This window comes from Oncorhynchus nerka, linkage group LG17, assembly GCF_034236695.1.
Source record: "Oncorhynchus nerka isolate Pitt River linkage group LG17, Oner_Uvic_2.0, whole genome shotgun sequence".
Taxonomy (NCBI): domain Eukaryota; kingdom Metazoa; phylum Chordata; class Actinopteri; order Salmoniformes; family Salmonidae; genus Oncorhynchus; species Oncorhynchus nerka.
In genome coordinates this window covers 42,795,616-42,813,015 of record NC_088412.1, presented here as the reverse complement: position 1 = coordinate 42,813,015, position 17,400 = coordinate 42,795,616, and the positions used below count along the sequence as shown (strand labels likewise).

General features: G+C 43.9%; 1 protein-coding gene across 1 annotated transcript in view; it reads left to right on the top strand.

Moving 5' to 3' along the window:
- The window catches only part of LOC115145287 (discs large homolog 1-like protein), a 205,166-nt gene that overhangs the window by 127,100 nt on the left and 60,666 nt on the right, over nt 1-17,400 (top strand). The window contains exons 10-11 of the mRNA XM_029686743.2: nt 5,933-6,089; nt 6,241-6,343. Of these exons, the coding sequence (XP_029542603.2) occupies nt 5,933-6,089; nt 6,241-6,343 (260 nt within the window). The remainder of the gene's footprint in view (nt 1-5,932; nt 6,090-6,240; nt 6,344-17,400) is intronic.

Below are 17,400 nucleotides of genomic sequence, written 5' to 3'. Positions count from 1 at the left end.
GGGAAACAAATAATTTAATACATTTTAGGAAAAGGGTGTAACGTAACAAAATGGGGGAAAAGGGAAGGGGTCTGAATACTTTCCAAATGCACTGTACATAGGGCAGCAGCCTCTAAGGTGCAGGGTTGAGTAACCGGGTGGTAACCAGCTAATGACTGTGACTGAGTTCAGGTCAGGGTACTGGGTAGAGGCCGGCTAGTGATGGCGATTTAACAGTCTGATGGCCTTGAGATAGAAGCTGTTTTTCAGTCTTACGGTCCCAGCTTTGCTGCAGCTGTACTGACCTCGCCTTCTGGATGATAGTGGGGTGAGCAGGCCGTGGCTCAGGTGGTTGATGAGCTTTTTGACCATTCTGTGACATTGGGTACTGTAGATGTCCTTGAGTGCAGTCAGGGTACCCTCTCGAGAGCCGTGCGGTTGCGGGCAGTGCAATGCCATACCAGGCGTTGATACAGCCCGACAGAATGCTCTCAATTTTGCATTTGTAAAAGTTTTTGAGGGTCTTAGGAGCCAAGCCAAATTTCTTCCTCCCTCTGAGGTTGAGGAGGCACTGTTGCGCCTTCTTCACCACACTGTCTGTGTGGAGTGGACCATTTCAGATTGTCAGTGATGTGAATGCGCTCTGGAATATTGTCGGGTCCCGCAGCCTTGCGGGTGTTGACCTGATTAAAGACCTTTTTCACGTCGGCCTCGGAGAGCAAGATCACCCAATCCTCTGGGTCGGTAACTGCCCTCACACCCCGCACGATGTTGTCAAAGCTTGCATAAAATGAATTGAGTTTGTCTGGTAGAGAGGCATTGTTGGGCAGATCACGGTTGGGTATGCTTGCTTGTGGGTAGAATAACAGTGGTCTAAGACTTTATCGCCCCTGGACTGGTGCACTTCACAAAGTAGATGGCATCATGAGGAACGCAAATTATGTGGATATAGTGAAGCAACATCTTAAGACGTCAGTCAGGAAGTTAAAGCTTGGTTGCAAATGGGTCTTCCAAATGGACAATGACCTCAAGCATACTTCCAAATTTGTGGCAAAATGGCTTAAGGACAACAAAGTCAAGGTATTGGAGTGGCCATCACAAAGCCCTGACCTCAATCCTATAGAACATTTGTGGGCTGAACTGAAAAAGTGTGTGCGAGCATGGAGGCCTACAACCCTGACTCAGTTACACCAGCTCTGTGAGGAGGAATGGCCCAACATTCACCCAACTTATTGTGGGAAGCTAGTGGAAGGCTACTCGAAACATTTGACCCAAGTTAAACAATGCTACCAAATACGTATTGAGTGTATGTAAACGTCTGACCCACTGGGAATGTGATGAAAGAAATGAAAGCTGAAATAAATCATTCTCTCTACTATTATTCTGACATTTCACATTCTTAAAATAAAGTGGTGATCCTAACTGACCTAAGACAGGGAATTTTTACTAGGATTAAATGTCAGGAATTGTGAAAAAATGAGTAAATGTATTTGGCTAAGGTGTATGTATACTTCTGACTTCAACTGTATTTACTCAGGGTGTGGTAAATTAGATATTTCTGTATTTAATTTTCAATAAATTAGCAAAAATGTTTCAAAACATGTTTCACAATTGTCGCTATGGGGTTGTGTGTGTAGATGGGTGAAAAAAAATATTTCATCCATTTTGAATTCAGGCTGTAACAACAAAATGTAACATCAATCAAGGGGTATGAATACTTTCTGAAGGCACTGTATCTCCTCCTCATCTTTCGACTACTCCTCCTCCAGCCATCCCTTTCTCTGTCAGTCTCCAGCTATCTACCCCTTCTTTCCCTCACTCTCCCACTCTTGTTCTCTCTCTGTCTCTGCTAACTCTCTCCCTCTCTATGCCCCCTCTCTCCCTGTCTCTATCTCTGCCATCTCCCTCTCTCCCCTATCTCTCTGTATCTCTCTGCCCTCTCTCTCTCTCTTGCTCTGTCTGCTGCTGGAATTGGCAGATAAAGTTATGAAAGATGAATGGTGTTGAAGCTAGTGGGAGGCCAGCTGTGTAACTCCTAGGGAGATACGTCTGGGGGGCAGGGAGGTGAGCCAGACAAGCTCTGGTCACCTTGGGCGGCTTTCTCCTGCCACAGCAGAGAGCAAGAGAGAGAGACATACAGTGCTGTTATAAGTACGAACAGATTGCCAGGCCACAGCAGGGACCACAGCAGTCCATTTCTCAGTCTCTCAGCCTCAAACACATCCACTGGACCTTACAGACAGAGGCAGACACTAAGTATGATTTATATGTAGTCTACACACACACACACACACACACACACACACACACACACACACACACACACACACACACACACAGGATAGACACATACACAAACAGGCAGACAAACACACACACTGAAGTGTGCTGCCAATTGTCTTGTCACTCTGCTTTGCTCCCTCTCCATGCTCGCTGTTGCCGTGAGCAATGAAATGAGAAAGAAAACAGAGAGTGAGAGAGAGAGAGAGGCAGAATGTTTGCCCAAGTGAGAAAGAAAACAGAGAAAGAGTGGCAGAGAGAGAGGGAGAGAGAGCGTTAAGATCATAATGGTAGAGGTCATGTAAAAAAGCTTGTTCAGTAAAATTGTACAAATTTCTCCTCGTAATAATGCTTGGTTTTGCCCTATGAGTCCCAACATCTCTAATACAAACAATAGGCCAGTGATCACTAATATCCAGGGAGAAAACACCACTAGCCACACATTTCTCTGGAGTATTTGTAAACATAAGGTAAATTCTTGTTGATTTAGTATAATCCCTTTAGGTTATTACAAAAATCCTTTAAACAGTCTGTCTTGGGTTCCCCAGGACAGGTTAAAGTCACCTACGACCACCTCCCACGTATCCTAACCCATCTCAGAAGTAGAAAAGGAAGCTATTAAATCAGTTAACAAACATTTCTTAGTGGAGGAATGGCAGTAGACTTCCAGAACAGTTACTTTAGAATTATAACCTAGTTGAAGACTTAAAGCTATAAATTCAAATTGTTTAGGACTGGACAAAGCCTTTAAAAGAGACACAGAAAGGTTACTTTTTGTATTAGATAGAATGGTGTGTTGTTGAAATCAGCCCTGAAAACTTTAAAACCACCGATAGTAAACTCAGAATCCACAATTTTCTAAGATAACCATGTTTCTGATCAAAATTAAAATATCTGGATCTGCCTGAGAAGCCCAGATCTTGATGTAGTCCATTTTTGTCCAAAGGCTGCAAACATTTAGGTGCATGAATTTCAAACCTTGTCAGGCTTCAAAATGACGTGGTGTCAATAAAAGCTGGATCATTACCTACCAACCTATTATTGATACCAAAGGCTGCTTAGCAAGGGAAATTAAATTGTCAAAATGTACCCCAATCTGCCCTACATATTGTTTATCCTGTTTTCTGGGGGCGTTGAGATTTAATAATAGTAGGGATTACCTGAGACAGCAGCGGCTTCACTTTACAATATAAATTAGTACAAATGCTAATGGGGGTACCCTCCTTTCTAGCCATAGCAGGGCTAGTAAAAGAGCATAAGAGTCCATTTCTCAGAGCTAACCTGGTAGTGATTAGATAGTGTCCACGCGCCAAAGTGATTTGGGTGAATTCCATCATCCCTGAAAAGTGTTTTCTGTTTCCAAATGGTATCAAAATTGTCGCTAAAAGTAATGCCTGCAGATCGACAGACTTTCAGCCAGTCATGGTGCGCTAGCGGTCTACTGAATAAGCCACTTCTATGACCCAGTGGAGGAAGAGGGCCAGAGATGAACGGACACTTCTTTAAGTCTTTCATCTTGTGAACAAGGTCTATCAAATATTTTTAAGCTGCTCCGATCTGGCCAACTTAATGTCATCCAACCCCACATTAACTATGACGCACAGCTTCATGAAGCAACCTGGTGACATCCTGATCTTTGCCCCAGGTACAGTCTTTGCCCCAGGTACAGTCTTTGCCCCAGGTACAGATGTGTGCCTCACCATCGAACTCAACACAATCGCCGGAATGATCCGGCTTCTGTCGTGGCTCCAATCAGATTGCTAGGCCAGAGCCACAGATCTCACCTGAGAAGAGGGCTGAGACACAGGCTGCGTGCAGGCCGCAACAGCCAACAGCTGGAAGCATTTCAAAATGGCAATAGTCTCCAAGAATCCTTATTCCATTCAAGGTGCTCGGTCAAATGTTTTACTTCTTCATGAAGAGTAATAATCCTTTCTTTAGCTGCATCAAGTTCGATAGGTTTTTCACAAATAAAGGTATCCATCGGACCTTTCCCCGTGACAACTACGAACATGTCGCAGATTATACACTTAATAGCACGCAATCCCCAGCAGATTAAATTTGTTTTCACTGCTGAATGCCGACAGTCCAAGGAAACAAACATTTCCTGTTTCCGCCATCGTGAATCAATGAATGGGATGACGCTATAGCACAAAATCATTTTGTTGAAATACTTCAGTTTTGTTGAAATATATGACTTCTATGATGTGATGTGAGAAACGTTGTTGTTTGACGAGCAGGTGTCCACATACAAAGGTATGCTTGTCTTCAGCAAGGGAGTTTTTTAGGATAAAATTTAACTGAATAGGCCCAGGCAAAATCCTAGAGGAAATCCTGGTTCAGTCGGCAGGGTAGCCTAGTGGTTAGAGAGTTGGACTAGGAGCCGGAAGGTTGCAAGTTCAAACCCCCGAGCTGACAAGGTACTAATCTGTCGTTCTGCCCCTGAACAGGCAGTTAACCCACTGTTCCTAGGCCGTCATTGAAAATAAGAATTTGTTCTTAACTGACTTGCCTGGTTAAATAAAGGTAAAATAAAATAAATAAAAAAGGCTGCTTTCCAATAGACACTGGGAGACAAATTCACCTTTCAGCAGGACAATAGCCTAAAACACAAGGCCAAATATACACTGGAGTTGCTTACCAAGACGACATTGAACGTTCGTAATGTAAAATGGACTCAGGATAGTGAAGTAATGATGGTGAATATAAAGACGCAGCATAGCAGTGTCCTCTGCTGTCTATGTCTATGCTGCCTTTCTGAGGAAATAATGGACCAGGGGTACTCATTTGAGAAGGTCCAGTCATACAACTTTCCTAGGTGGCAATGGACCGGATGTATATTGTCATGTATCGGTGTTGTTATAAAATCCCAACCTCGCAACCCATGTGACCCCAGACTGTTGAAATTGTTCACACACCTCTTGTTGGTAGTTGTAAAGATCATTTCCTGCAATTGTACACATTATGCCATGGAGCGAAAGGAAAAGTTTGCCCGTTTTAAAACTAATTTCCTGAATTTCTACACATTTTCCATGTCTTGTGTGTGTTGATGTGATACCAGGAGTCGAATGCCGACCGAGTTCCCCCCCAAAAAGTGGGACCCGCAGTCCGTATTGACCACGTTCTGGGTCCGGATATTGGTCCGCCTTTTGAGAATGGCTGTAAAAGACCAGACAGACGTGTAATGTTCGCAATCACCACTAGAGGGAATGCTACATCCAAAAATAGGACTGGAGTAACTGAACTTCACCTTTTGGGTCTGGGCTTCGACTTTGTGTGTGTATCAGTTTGTAACAGGGTGTACCGTATGTAACATAGGTGTGTGTGTTCTGATTTAATGGGTTGTACTTGTACTACACTGTGGCTGTATAGTACCAACCTCTAACAATGTGTGTGTAATGCTGTGTATACGGCAGGTAGCCTAGTGGTTAGAGCTTTGGGCCAGTAACTGAAAGGTTGCTAGATTGAATCCCAGAGCTGACAATGTAAAAATCTGTCATTCTGCCCCTGAGCTGTCCCCCGGGTGCTGTGGATGTTGATTATGGCAGCCCCCTGCACCTCGCTGCTTCAGAGGGGTTGGTTTAAATGCAGAAGACACATTTCAGTTGAAGGCATTCAGTTGTACAACTGACTAGGTATCCCCCTCTCCCTTATATGTGTGTGTGTGTTTCAGGGAGCGCAGGAAGGTGGTGTTACACCGTGGCTCTACAGGCCTGGGTTTTAACATAGTAGGAGGAGAGGATGGAGAGGGAATCTTTATTTCCTTTATTCTGGCTGGTGGACCTGCTGACCTCTGTGGAGAGCTCCGGAAAGGAGACCGCATCATCTCAGTAAGAACACACACACACACACGGAAACGTGATAGTCTCTTATTGATTTCTTGTGATTTATGAGTATTATTGACAAGGTTAAATTGACTGTAGATCTCCATTGACATGCCTTGTTCATTTGCTGTTCATTGATCAAACTGTGTGTGTGCAGGTAAACGGGGTTGAGCTCCACAGTGCAACCCATGAGCAGGCAGCTGCTGCTCTGAAGAACGCTGGACAGACGGTCAACATCGTAGCCCAGTACAGGCCAGAGGGTGAGAATGACTAATACTCCTACAGCACATGTTTTGCCTGAGATCAAACAAAGACAGAAATTGACAAGAGGAGATATTTACAGATTGATTAAGAGAGAGATCGAATGACAAAATAGAAGCGAAAGAGTGAGAGCCCACTCATGGAGCCTGATGTGAGTGTGATCTGTGATGTGCGTTTGCTGTCCCCCGTGGTAACTGCAGAGTAAAAAAGGTCACAGCTCTGATAAACAGGTTACACACACTGATTGGGTTATCTACTCTGATGTCATGGCAACAGGACCCTCATGGCAACAGGACCCTGTTGGGGAAAGAGGTGAGAGTGGGCCTCCCTGGCAGGAGTGAAAGCTATAACACACACACTCACCTCACTCAGTGTCATGAGGGTGTGTAATTCCAGGGTTTTTCTTTATTTTTACTATTTTCTACATTGTAGAATAATAGTGAAGATGTCAAAACTATGAAATAACACATGGAATCATGTAGTAGCCAAAATAGTATTAACTATTTAAAATATATTTTATATTTGAGATTGTTTAAAGTAGCCACCCTTTGCCTTAATGACAGCTTTGCACACTCTTGGCATTCTCTCAACCAGCTTCATGGGGTAGTCACCTGGAATGCATTTCAATTAACAGGTGTGCCTTGTTAAAAGTTCATTTGTGGAATTTCTTTCCTTCTTAATAAGTTTGAGCAAATCAGTTGTGTTGTGACAAGGTAGGGGAGGTATACAGAAGATTGCCTTATTTGGTAAAAGACAAAGTCCAAGAACAGCTCAAATAAGCAAAGAGAAATGACAGTCCATCATTACTTTAAGACATGAAGATCAGTCAATATGGAAAATGTCAAGAACTTTGAACATTTCTTCAAGTGCAGTCGCAAAAACCATCAAGTGCTATAATGAAACTGGCTCTCATGAGGACCGCAACGAGAAAGGAAGACCCAGAGTTACCTCTGCTGCAGAGGATAAGTTTATTAGAGTTAATTAGATTCTCAGAAATTGCAGCCCATATAAATGCTTCAGAGTTCACGTAACAGACACATCTCAACATCAATTGTTCAGAGGAGACTGCGTGAATCAGACATTCATGGTCAAATTGCTGCAAAGAAACCATTACTAAAGGACACCAATAAGAAGAGACTAGCTTGGGCCAAAAAACACGAGCAATGGACATTAGTCCAAATGTGAGATTTTTGGTTCCAACCTCCGTGTCTTTGTGACATGCAGAGTAGGTGAACGGATGATCTCTGTATAGTTCCCTACGTGACGAATGGAGGAGGGGGTGTGGGGGTGCTTTGCTGGTGATACTATGATTTATTTAGAATTCAAGGCACACTTAACCAGCATAGCTACCACAGCATTCTGCAGCAATACGCCATCCCATCTGGTTGGCGCTTAGTGGGACTTCCATTAGTTTTTCAACAGGACAATGATCCAACACACCTCCAGGCTGTGTAAGGGCTATTTGACCAAGAAGGAGAGTGATGGAGTGCTGCATCAGATGACCTGGCCTCAATCCTATTGAGCTGGTTTGGGATGAGTTGGACCACAGAGTGAAGGGAAAAAAAAAAAAAAAAATCAGCCAACAAGTGTTTAGCATCTGTTGGAAAAACATTCCAGGTGAAGCTGCTTGATATTTTATTTTTAAACTAGGCAAGTCAGTTAAGAACACATTATTTACAATGATAGCCGAGGAACGTCCTTGTTCATGGGCAGAATGACAGATTTTCTTTTGTCAGCTCGGGGATTCGATCTAGCAACATTTCAGTTGCTAGCCCAATGCTCTAACCACTAGGCTACCTGCCACCCCATTGATACAATGCCAAGAGTGTGCAAAGGGTTGCTAATTTGGACAATCTAAAATATATTTGGATTTGTTTAACACTTTTTTGCTTGCTACATGATTTCATGTGTGTTTTTTCAGGGGGGGGGGTTCTCCAAAAAACCCTTGAATGAGTAGGTGTGTTCAAACTTTTGAGTGATACTGTACCTGAAAGTAAAGGCGTTCATCTCAGTCCAACTACAGGACTATCACATTTCAGGAGAAGACCCAGATGCAGATTGTGTCGAAGTCACAAAAGCGTTGGAGTAACAAAACAAAACGGCAGGCCGTCTCGGGGTCGGGGCAGGCAGAGATCAATAATCCAGAGTGGTGTGACAAGGTACAGAACGGCAGGCAGGCTCAGGGCCGGCAGAATGGTCAAAACCAGGAAAACAGAAACTAGAAAGCGACAGGCGCAAGGGGAAAATCCACTGGTAGGCTTGACAAACAAAACAAACTGGCAACAAACAAAAAGAGAACACAGGTATAAATACACTGGGGAAGATGGGGACCCCTGGAGGGGGGTGGAGACGAGCACAAAGACAGGTGAAACAGATCAGTGTGCGACAAGGACAACATTCCCCCTAACAAGGGCTTCTGTGCTACCTGCCACTGACATGAAAGTTCTTTCTCACTTCACTACGATTGGGTTACAGATTGGACACTGCAACAAGGCATGCTGATATTCCACTTGTCTACGGTACCTCAGCTCAGGTCATGTCTCTCACCTCTGTGGGTGTTCTGTTTGCTCTACATATCATTACCCTTTACTGTTTTTGGTCTGTCCACACTTGTTTCGGGCCCTTCAAAAGGTAGAGGGGTTTTAAAGGGGTTCAGTGATTGTCAGATCTGGCCCTGACCAGAGGTTCAACCTTGACCAGGCCTCATTAAATCACCATTACCATTATTACCCCATTTACCACTATTCTCTCTCTCTCTCTCTCTCTCTCTCTGAGTATGGCCCTTATGCTCATCGTGCACTGTTGAGGGGTTGTAGAGTATCCTGCTGGCTGTGTGGCTGGCTGTAGCCCCCCTTGCTGTAGGTTAAGGGTACTGAGGTGTAGTTAGTTAGTTATTTGCACATAGAGGAGTTAGTAAGTAGATAAGAGGCTTTCAACTAAATACTTCAACAGTAAAGAGTGGAGGGATCTTGGCATTATAATGTGTCAAAGATTCTGAGACTGAATGGGGAGTTGTAAGTACAGCTTGATCCCGATCCCGTTTCAGTTTCTAACGCCCATTTCTCTGCAGCTGAAAACCACGAAGGCAGAAAAGCCACACGGTAGGTGAGAAGACCAGACAACAGAGCAGAGCAGGGAGTGTGTTAGCAGTGATGTGATCGATGATGAATGGTGGAGATTGTTTGTTTGACCATGGCAAACGAGACACAAATGTATGCATTTTGTGCATGGTGAGCTGCCATTTTGGAACTACACAGGAGTGAGGGGTTGGGGGATTGTGTGTGTGTGTGTGTGTGTGTGTGTGTGTGTGTGTGTGTGTGTGTGTGTGTGTGTGTGTGTGTGTGTGTGTGTGTGTGTGTGTGTGTGTGTGTGTGTGTGTGTGTGTGTGTGTGTGTGAGAGAGACTAGGGTAAGAGATTGAGATCAGTAGAGTTCAGTATTTTCCAAGTAATATTGATACGTGAATCAGTGAAGTTAGATCAGGCACTTAAGTAAAAAAAAAAAAACTTTAAAGTACTACTTAAATAGTTTTTGGGGGTATCTACTTTACATTACTATTTATATTTTTGACAACTTTTACTTTTACTTCCCTACATTCTTAATGAAAATATTGTACTTTTAACTTCAAACATTTTCCCAGAATGCTTAGCAGGACAAGCACATATCAAGAGAATACATGGTCATCCCTACTGCCTCTGGCCTGGTGGACTCACTAAACACAAATGCATCTTTTGTAAATAATGAGTGTGGGAGTGTGCCCCTTGCTGTTCATACATTTTAAAAAACAAGAACATGGTACTGTCTGCTTTGCTTAATATAAGGAATTTTCAATTTACATTTACTTTTGATACTTAAGTATATTTAATACCAAATGCTGTACTTTTAGACTTGAATTCAAGTAGTATTTTACTGGCTTACTTTCACTTTTACTTGAGTAACTTTCTATTAAGGTACCTATACTTTTACTTAAGTATGACTTTTGGGTACTTTTTCCACATCTGAGATCAGGACACGTGTGGGTTTATTATGTTATATATTGTTTTATTTGGACCCCCAATAGATTTAGCAGAAGCAGCAGCTACTCTTCTTGGGTCCACAAAAGAAAACACAAAACATGACAATGAATTAAACATTGATACACTGATAGACAAGGACAGTCACACAATTTTTTTTTTAAACACAACGACATACAACAACAATCCCAAGAAATTATACGAACAGAAAGAGTTGTCTGTGTGTTCATGTGTTTGTCCCCTCACAGTCCCTGCCATTCCATGAGTTGTTAGGTCAGTTTTGAAAGGTAATTTTGCTGTTTGCTTGAGTACTTGGAAATGGACAGGAGTTCATGTGGTTATGGCTCTGTGTAAAACTGTGTTGCTGTGAATTTGTTTTGGACTTGGGGACTGTGAAGAGGCCACTGGTGGTATGTCTTGTGGGGAATGTATGGGTGTCTGAGCTGAATGTTATTTTATTATGGAGACAATATGGATTTTTCATCACAGTAATATTTCTCATAAAAACTAGAAGGGAAGCAGTCAATCTCTCATCAACCCTCAACCAGGAAAGACCGGCTTGCTTGTTAGTTCTGTATGTGCAGTTAAGGGCTCTTTTGTAAGGCATCTGCAGCTTTACTAGGTTTTTCTTTGCTGCACTTGACCATATTACCCAAGATGGGACAAGACCAGAGCCTGAACAACTAGTACAGTTGATTTCTGTATCAAAAACAAAGAACATATTTTTTTTATAACAGATGCAACATCTTCACAACAACTTTGTCAATATGACTTACCCATGATAGTTTACCATCCAATGTTATACCTGGGAGTTCAGCTTCCTGAACTTGCTCAATGGTCACACCCTTTATGCAACTCCAGTTGAGGTTTAGGTCTTGAAGAATATTTTGAACCAAATACAATGCTTTTAGTTTTAGATGTATTTAAGACCCGTTTGTTATGAATCACCCATTCTGATTCTGATTGTAACTCCTTATTCAGAATTTCAGTGAGCTCACCGCACTGTACATATATGATGTTAGAGAAGAAGCTTTCATTGAAAACACTCTCTGGGTTCTATTGGATAAATAACTCTCCAACCATGTGATGGCAGGTGATGTGAAGCCATAGCAAGTGAGTTATTTCAATAACTTTTTATGATCAATAGCCAGGGTTGGGTAGGTTACTTTCTAAATGTAATCCGTTACAGTTACGAGTTACCTGGCCAAAATTGTAATCAGTAACATAACTTTTGGATTACCCAAAACTCGGTAAAGTAATCTGATTACAAATGTTACCAACTGAATGACATATAGTGCAGGATAAATCAATGTTATAGTTTATATAGCTGGCCATATATGGATGTTACATTTTACTTTATGGGTTGGTTATGTAGACTTCTTCTAACCCATCGCTTTCTACTACATATAATAATATGATTAAATTATATCTTTACGTTGAAAAACAAAGTCTAGCAGAATTCCAATCATTCCAATAAATGTTACACCACTTGTTCTTCAAGAATAGGACTTGGAAATATGAAAGTATTTTTTTACCTGAGCATGACCCCAAAACTAAGGACTTATTAGCCAGCCCTACTCTGTTGTTTATGGTTTTGTTGTCATGGAGGACTGATTATGCTCATTGGTTCGAGTAGAAAAATAAATGCTGCGCTCATGGAATGGCAAGCTTTGCCAAGAGTTTGCAGAGCTTTCATCAAGGCAAAGGGTGGCTACTTTGAAGGATCTAAAATATGTTTTGATTTGTTTACACTTTTTTGGTTACTACATGACTCCTTATGTGTTATTTAATAGCTTTAATGTCTTCACGATTATTCTACAATGTAGAAAATAGTACACATAAAGTAGGTGTGTCCAAACTTTTGACTGGCACTGTATATATCATTTATAAATCCAAAAATAGATGTAGCAACTACAGGTTACCCCTTTAAGTCTATCAAAAGTGTGCGAGTTTGAGCACGTGTCCATTAGGCCTATGGATTAATTTTTTTTATCAGCACGAGTTAGATTGAGCAATGAAAGCCCCACTTTTATTCCATAGGCTTGGATCCATTTGCAGCTGTTGCAAGAGCGCATTTTTCACTGGCTGTCCACTGGTTTCAAAAAGGCAACTTTAAAACTTCTTGAATTCAACCATTATTGGGTTCAAATACACATTTAAATTTGTGAACAGCCATCCACAACAGCCAAAATCCGTAAGGTACAAACAACTAAATGAGAGAGCAGCAGTGTGATTCACATCAATGTAGATGTCAATAATAAATTATATCCGTAGTATTGCCGTAGACTACACCACTACTGTCATCCTTTCCTCCAAGTGTTTATTCAAGGTGGATAATCTTTGGATGCCGACAACAGTCACACCATTAGAAGACGTAGCTTGGACTGTAGCCTACAAAAGCCTATTCCTGCTCTTTTCCCGCGATCCGCCAAACACATTTGGTGTGTCATCATAGTGGTCTCTGACTTGTGGTCAGACTCACTCAGGTGGAACAAACTTAAACTTGCGCCTTTTTTCAATGCTGATTTGAAAGTCATTGAGAAAACCGAGAAGTGGCAAAGATTTAAAGTGATCCTGGAAGTAATCATCTAGTTTTTCAAAAGTACCGGTAATCTGATTACAATATTTTTGCTGGTAACGTAACCAATTACAGTTAGCGTTTAATATTTTTTATCTCTTACATGTAACGGATTACATGTAATCAATCTGTTACTCCCCAACTCTGTCAATAACATCAAAGGCTGCACTGAAATCTAACAATACAGCTCCAGCTATCATCTTATTATCCATTTCTTTTAACCAATTGTCAGTCACCTGAGTCAGTGCAGTACAAGTTCAGTAAACATCAATCGATCATGTAATTTCAGATATGTGAGTTTAGCCCATCCATTTGGCATATAGTTAGATAGCTAGCTTGCTTCATCAGGGATTAGGCTTTTGGAAAGAGCTTGACATCAAGGTAAGACCCAGATGCAGACAACGTCAAATTAACAACAGTTTATTAATCCAACAGGCGCAGGCAAAGACAGATCAAGGGCAGGCAGGGGTCAATAATCCAGATAGGTGGGGCAAAGGTACAGGACGACAGGCAGGCTCAGGGCCAGGGTAGGCAGAGGTCAGTATTCCAGATAGGTGGGGCAAAGGTACAGGAAGACAGGCAGGGTCAGGGTAGGCAGAGGTCAGTATTCCAGATAGGTGGGGCAAAGGTACAGGAAGACAGGCAGGGTCAGGGTAGGCAGAGGTCAGTATTCCAGATAGGTGGGGCAAAGGTACAGGAAGACAGGCAGGGTCAGGGTAGGCAGAGGTCAGTATTCCAGATAGGTGGGGCAAAGGTACAGGAAGACAGGCAGTGTCAGGGTGGGCAGAGGTCAGTATTCCAGATAGGTGGGGCAAAGGTACAGGACAACAGGCAGGGTCAGGGTAGGCAGAGGTCAGTATTCCAGATAGGTGGGGCAAAGGTACAGGAAGACAGGCAGGGTCAGGGTAGGCAGAGGTCAGTATTCCAGATAGGTGGGGCAAAGGTACAGGACGACAGGCAGGCTCAGGGTCGGGGTAGGCAGAGGTCAGTATTCCAGATAGGTGGGGCAAAGGTACAGGAAGACAGGCAGGGTCAGGGTAGGCAGAGGTCAGTATTCCAGATAGGTGGGGCAAAGGTACAGGACGACAGGCAGGCTCAGGGTCAGGGTAGGCAGAGGTCAGTATTCCAGATAGGTGGGGCAAAGGTACAGGAAGACAGGCAGGGTCAGGGTAGGTAGAGGTCAGTAATCCAGATAGGTGGGGCAAAGGTACAGGACGACAGGCAGGCTCAGGGTCAGGGTAGGCAGAGGTCAGTATTCCAGATAGGTGGGGCAAAGGTACAGGACAACAGGCAGGGTCAGGGTAGGCAGAGGTCAGTATTCCAGATAGGTGGGGCAAAGGTACAGGAAGACAGGCAGGGTCAGGGTAGGTAGAGGTCAGTAATCCAGATAGGTGGGGCAAAGGTACAGGACGACAGGCAGGCTCAGGGTCAGGGTAGGCAGAGGTCAGTATTCCAGATAGGTGGGGCAAAGGTACAGGAAGACAGGCAGGGTCAGGGTAGGCAGAGGTCAGTATTCCAGATAGGTGGGGCAAAGGTACAGGAAGACAGGCAGGGTCAGGGTAGGCAGAGGTCAGTAATCCAGATAGGTGGGGCAAAGGTACAGGAAGACAGGCAGGGTCAGGGTAGGCAGAGGTCAGTATTCCAGATAGGTGGGGCAAAGGTACAGGAAGACAGGCAGGGTCAGGGTAGGCAGAGGTCAGTATTCCAGATAGGTGGGGCAAGGGTACAGGAAGACAGGCAGGGTCAGGGTAGGCAGAGGTCAGTATTCCAGATAGGTAGGGCAAAGGTACAGGGTGACAGGCAGGGTCAGGGTAGGCAGAGGTCAGTAATCCAGATAGGTGGGGCAAAGGTACAGGAAGACAGGCAGGGTCAGGGTAGGCAGAGGTCAGTATTCCAGATAGGTGGGGCAAAGGTACAGGAAGACAGGCAGGGTCAGGGTAGGCAGAGGTCAGTATTCCAGATAGGTGGGGCAAAGGTACAGGAAGACAGGCAGGGTCAGGGTAGGCAGAGGTCAGTATTCCAGATAGGTGGGGCAAAGGTACAGGAAGACAGGCAGGGTCAGGGTAGGCAGAGGTCAGTAATCCAGATAGGTGGGGCAAAGGTACAGGAAGACAGGCAGGGTCAGGGTAGGCAGAGGTCAGTATTCCAGATAGGTGGGGCAAAGGTACAGGAAGACAGGCAGGGTCAGGGTAGGCAGAGGTCAGTATTCCAGATAGGTGGGGCAAAGGTACAGGACGAGAGGCAGGCAGGGTCAGGGTAGGCAGAGGTCAGTATTCCAGATAGGTGGGGCAAAGGTACAGGAAGACAGGCAGGGTCAGGGTAGGCAGAGGTCAGTATTCCAGATAGGTGGGGCAAAGGTACAGGACGACAGGCAGGCTCAGGGTCAGGGTAGGCAGAGGTCAGTATTCCAGATAGGTGGGGCAAAGGTACAGGAAGACAGGCAGGGTCAGGGTAGGCAGAGGTCAGTATTCCAGATAGGTGGGGCAAAGGTACAGGACGACAGGCAGGGTCAGGGTAGGTAGAGGTCAGTATTCCAGATAGGTGGGGCAAAGGTACAGGAAGACAGGCAGGGTCAGGGTAGGTAGAGGTCAGTAATCCAGATAGGTGGGGCAAAGATACAGGACGACAGGCAGGTTCAGGGTCAGGGCAGGCAGAAAAGGTCAAAACCAGGAAAATTAGAAACCAGGAACAATCGAGAGACAGGAACAGAGGGAAAACACTGGTAGGCTTAACCAAACAAAACCAACTGGAAACAGGAGATAAAGGACTGTGAGACATGGGTTTAACTCTGGACAAATGAAAGGTGGGGTGTATATGAAGGGTACGGGGCAACAGAAGACAAACAGCAGAGAGGCCAATAATTTTAGAAATGGGCCGATAAACCTGGGGGGGAGTTTGCGAGATTTCACCCGGAGGGGCAGATCCCGGGTGGATAGCCATACCTTCTGCCCAAGACGATACCGGGGAGCCGGGGTCCGATGGCGATCCGCTTGTCCAGAGCATTCAGGACCTCAGACTGGGGTGAAGGTTCACCTTCCAACAGGAAAGCAACCTTAAGCACACTCCAAGAAGACTAGATGCTGTAATCACTGCCTAAGGTGCTTCAACAAAGTACTGAATAAAAGGTCTGAATACTTATGTAAATGTGATATTTCCGTTTTTTTTTATACATTAGCAAAAATGTTTGTTTTGCTTTGTTATTATGGGGTATTATGTGTAGATTGAGGTAATTTAAAGAAAATATGTATTTTAGAATAAGGCTGTAATATATGGGCTATTCTTAACCTTTTCCTTGGTAGTTAATAAGAAATATAATATGGAATTGCACTCCACTCCTCTTTTCGTTTATTCTGCATGCACAAGCAGGTCCACGTCGTGTGGGACTGGAGATGCATCCCCAAGGCCTCATTTGGTTCAATTTTCACTCTGACACAAAATCTCACAGACACAAACCGTAGCTGGTAGTACAGATCTCCCACACAGCACACAGGCAGCTCATTAGGGTAGTGTTTCCCAACTCCAGTCCTCGAGAAGCCCCAACAGCACACATTTTTGTTGTAGCCCCGAAAAGCATACCTGATTTAACTTGTCTACTAATCATCAAGCCCTAAATGAGTTGAATCACCTGTGTGAGTCTGTGAGTCTTTTTTGCTCATTTTTATCAAGTGTGCCAATCATTTTTGACCTGACTGTACGTATACCATAGTAGCACTATATAAGGGGACTAAGAGAGAGAGAGAGAGAGAACTGTGTTTTTAAACTGAATGCCACGCGCCACGTCTGGAGAAAACCTGGCACCATCCCTACGGTGAAGCATGGTTGTGGCAGCATCATGCTGTGGGGATGTTTGTCAGTGGCAGGGCCTGAGAGACTAGTCAGGATCGAGGGAAAGATGAACTGAGCAAAGTACAGAGAGAACCTTGATGAAAACCTGCTCCAGAGTGCTCAGACTGGGGCGAAGGTTCACCTTCCAACAGGACAACGACCCTAAGCACCCAGACAAGACAACACAGGAGTGGCTTCGGGACAAGTCTCTGAATGTCCTTGAGTGGCCCAGCCAGAGCCCAGACTTGAACCCGATCTAACATCTCTGGAGAGTCCTGAAAATAGCTGTGCAGTGATGCTCCCCATGCAACCTGACAGAGCTTGAGAGGATCTGCAGAGAAGAATGGAAGAAACTCCCCAAATACAGGTGTGCCAAACTTGTAGCGTCATACCCAAGAAGGCTTGAGGCTGTAATCTCTGCCAAAGGTGCTTCAACAAAGATCTGAGTAAAGAGTCTGAAAACTTATGTAAATATAATATTTCAGTTTTTGTTGTTTTAATACATTTTTGGTATTGTGTGTAGCTTGATGAGGGAATTTAAAAAAAAATCAATTTTAGAATAAGGCTGTAACCTAACAAAATGTTGAAAAATTCTGAATACTTTCCGAATTAACTGTATGTCTGCTGTTTACTTTTTTCCT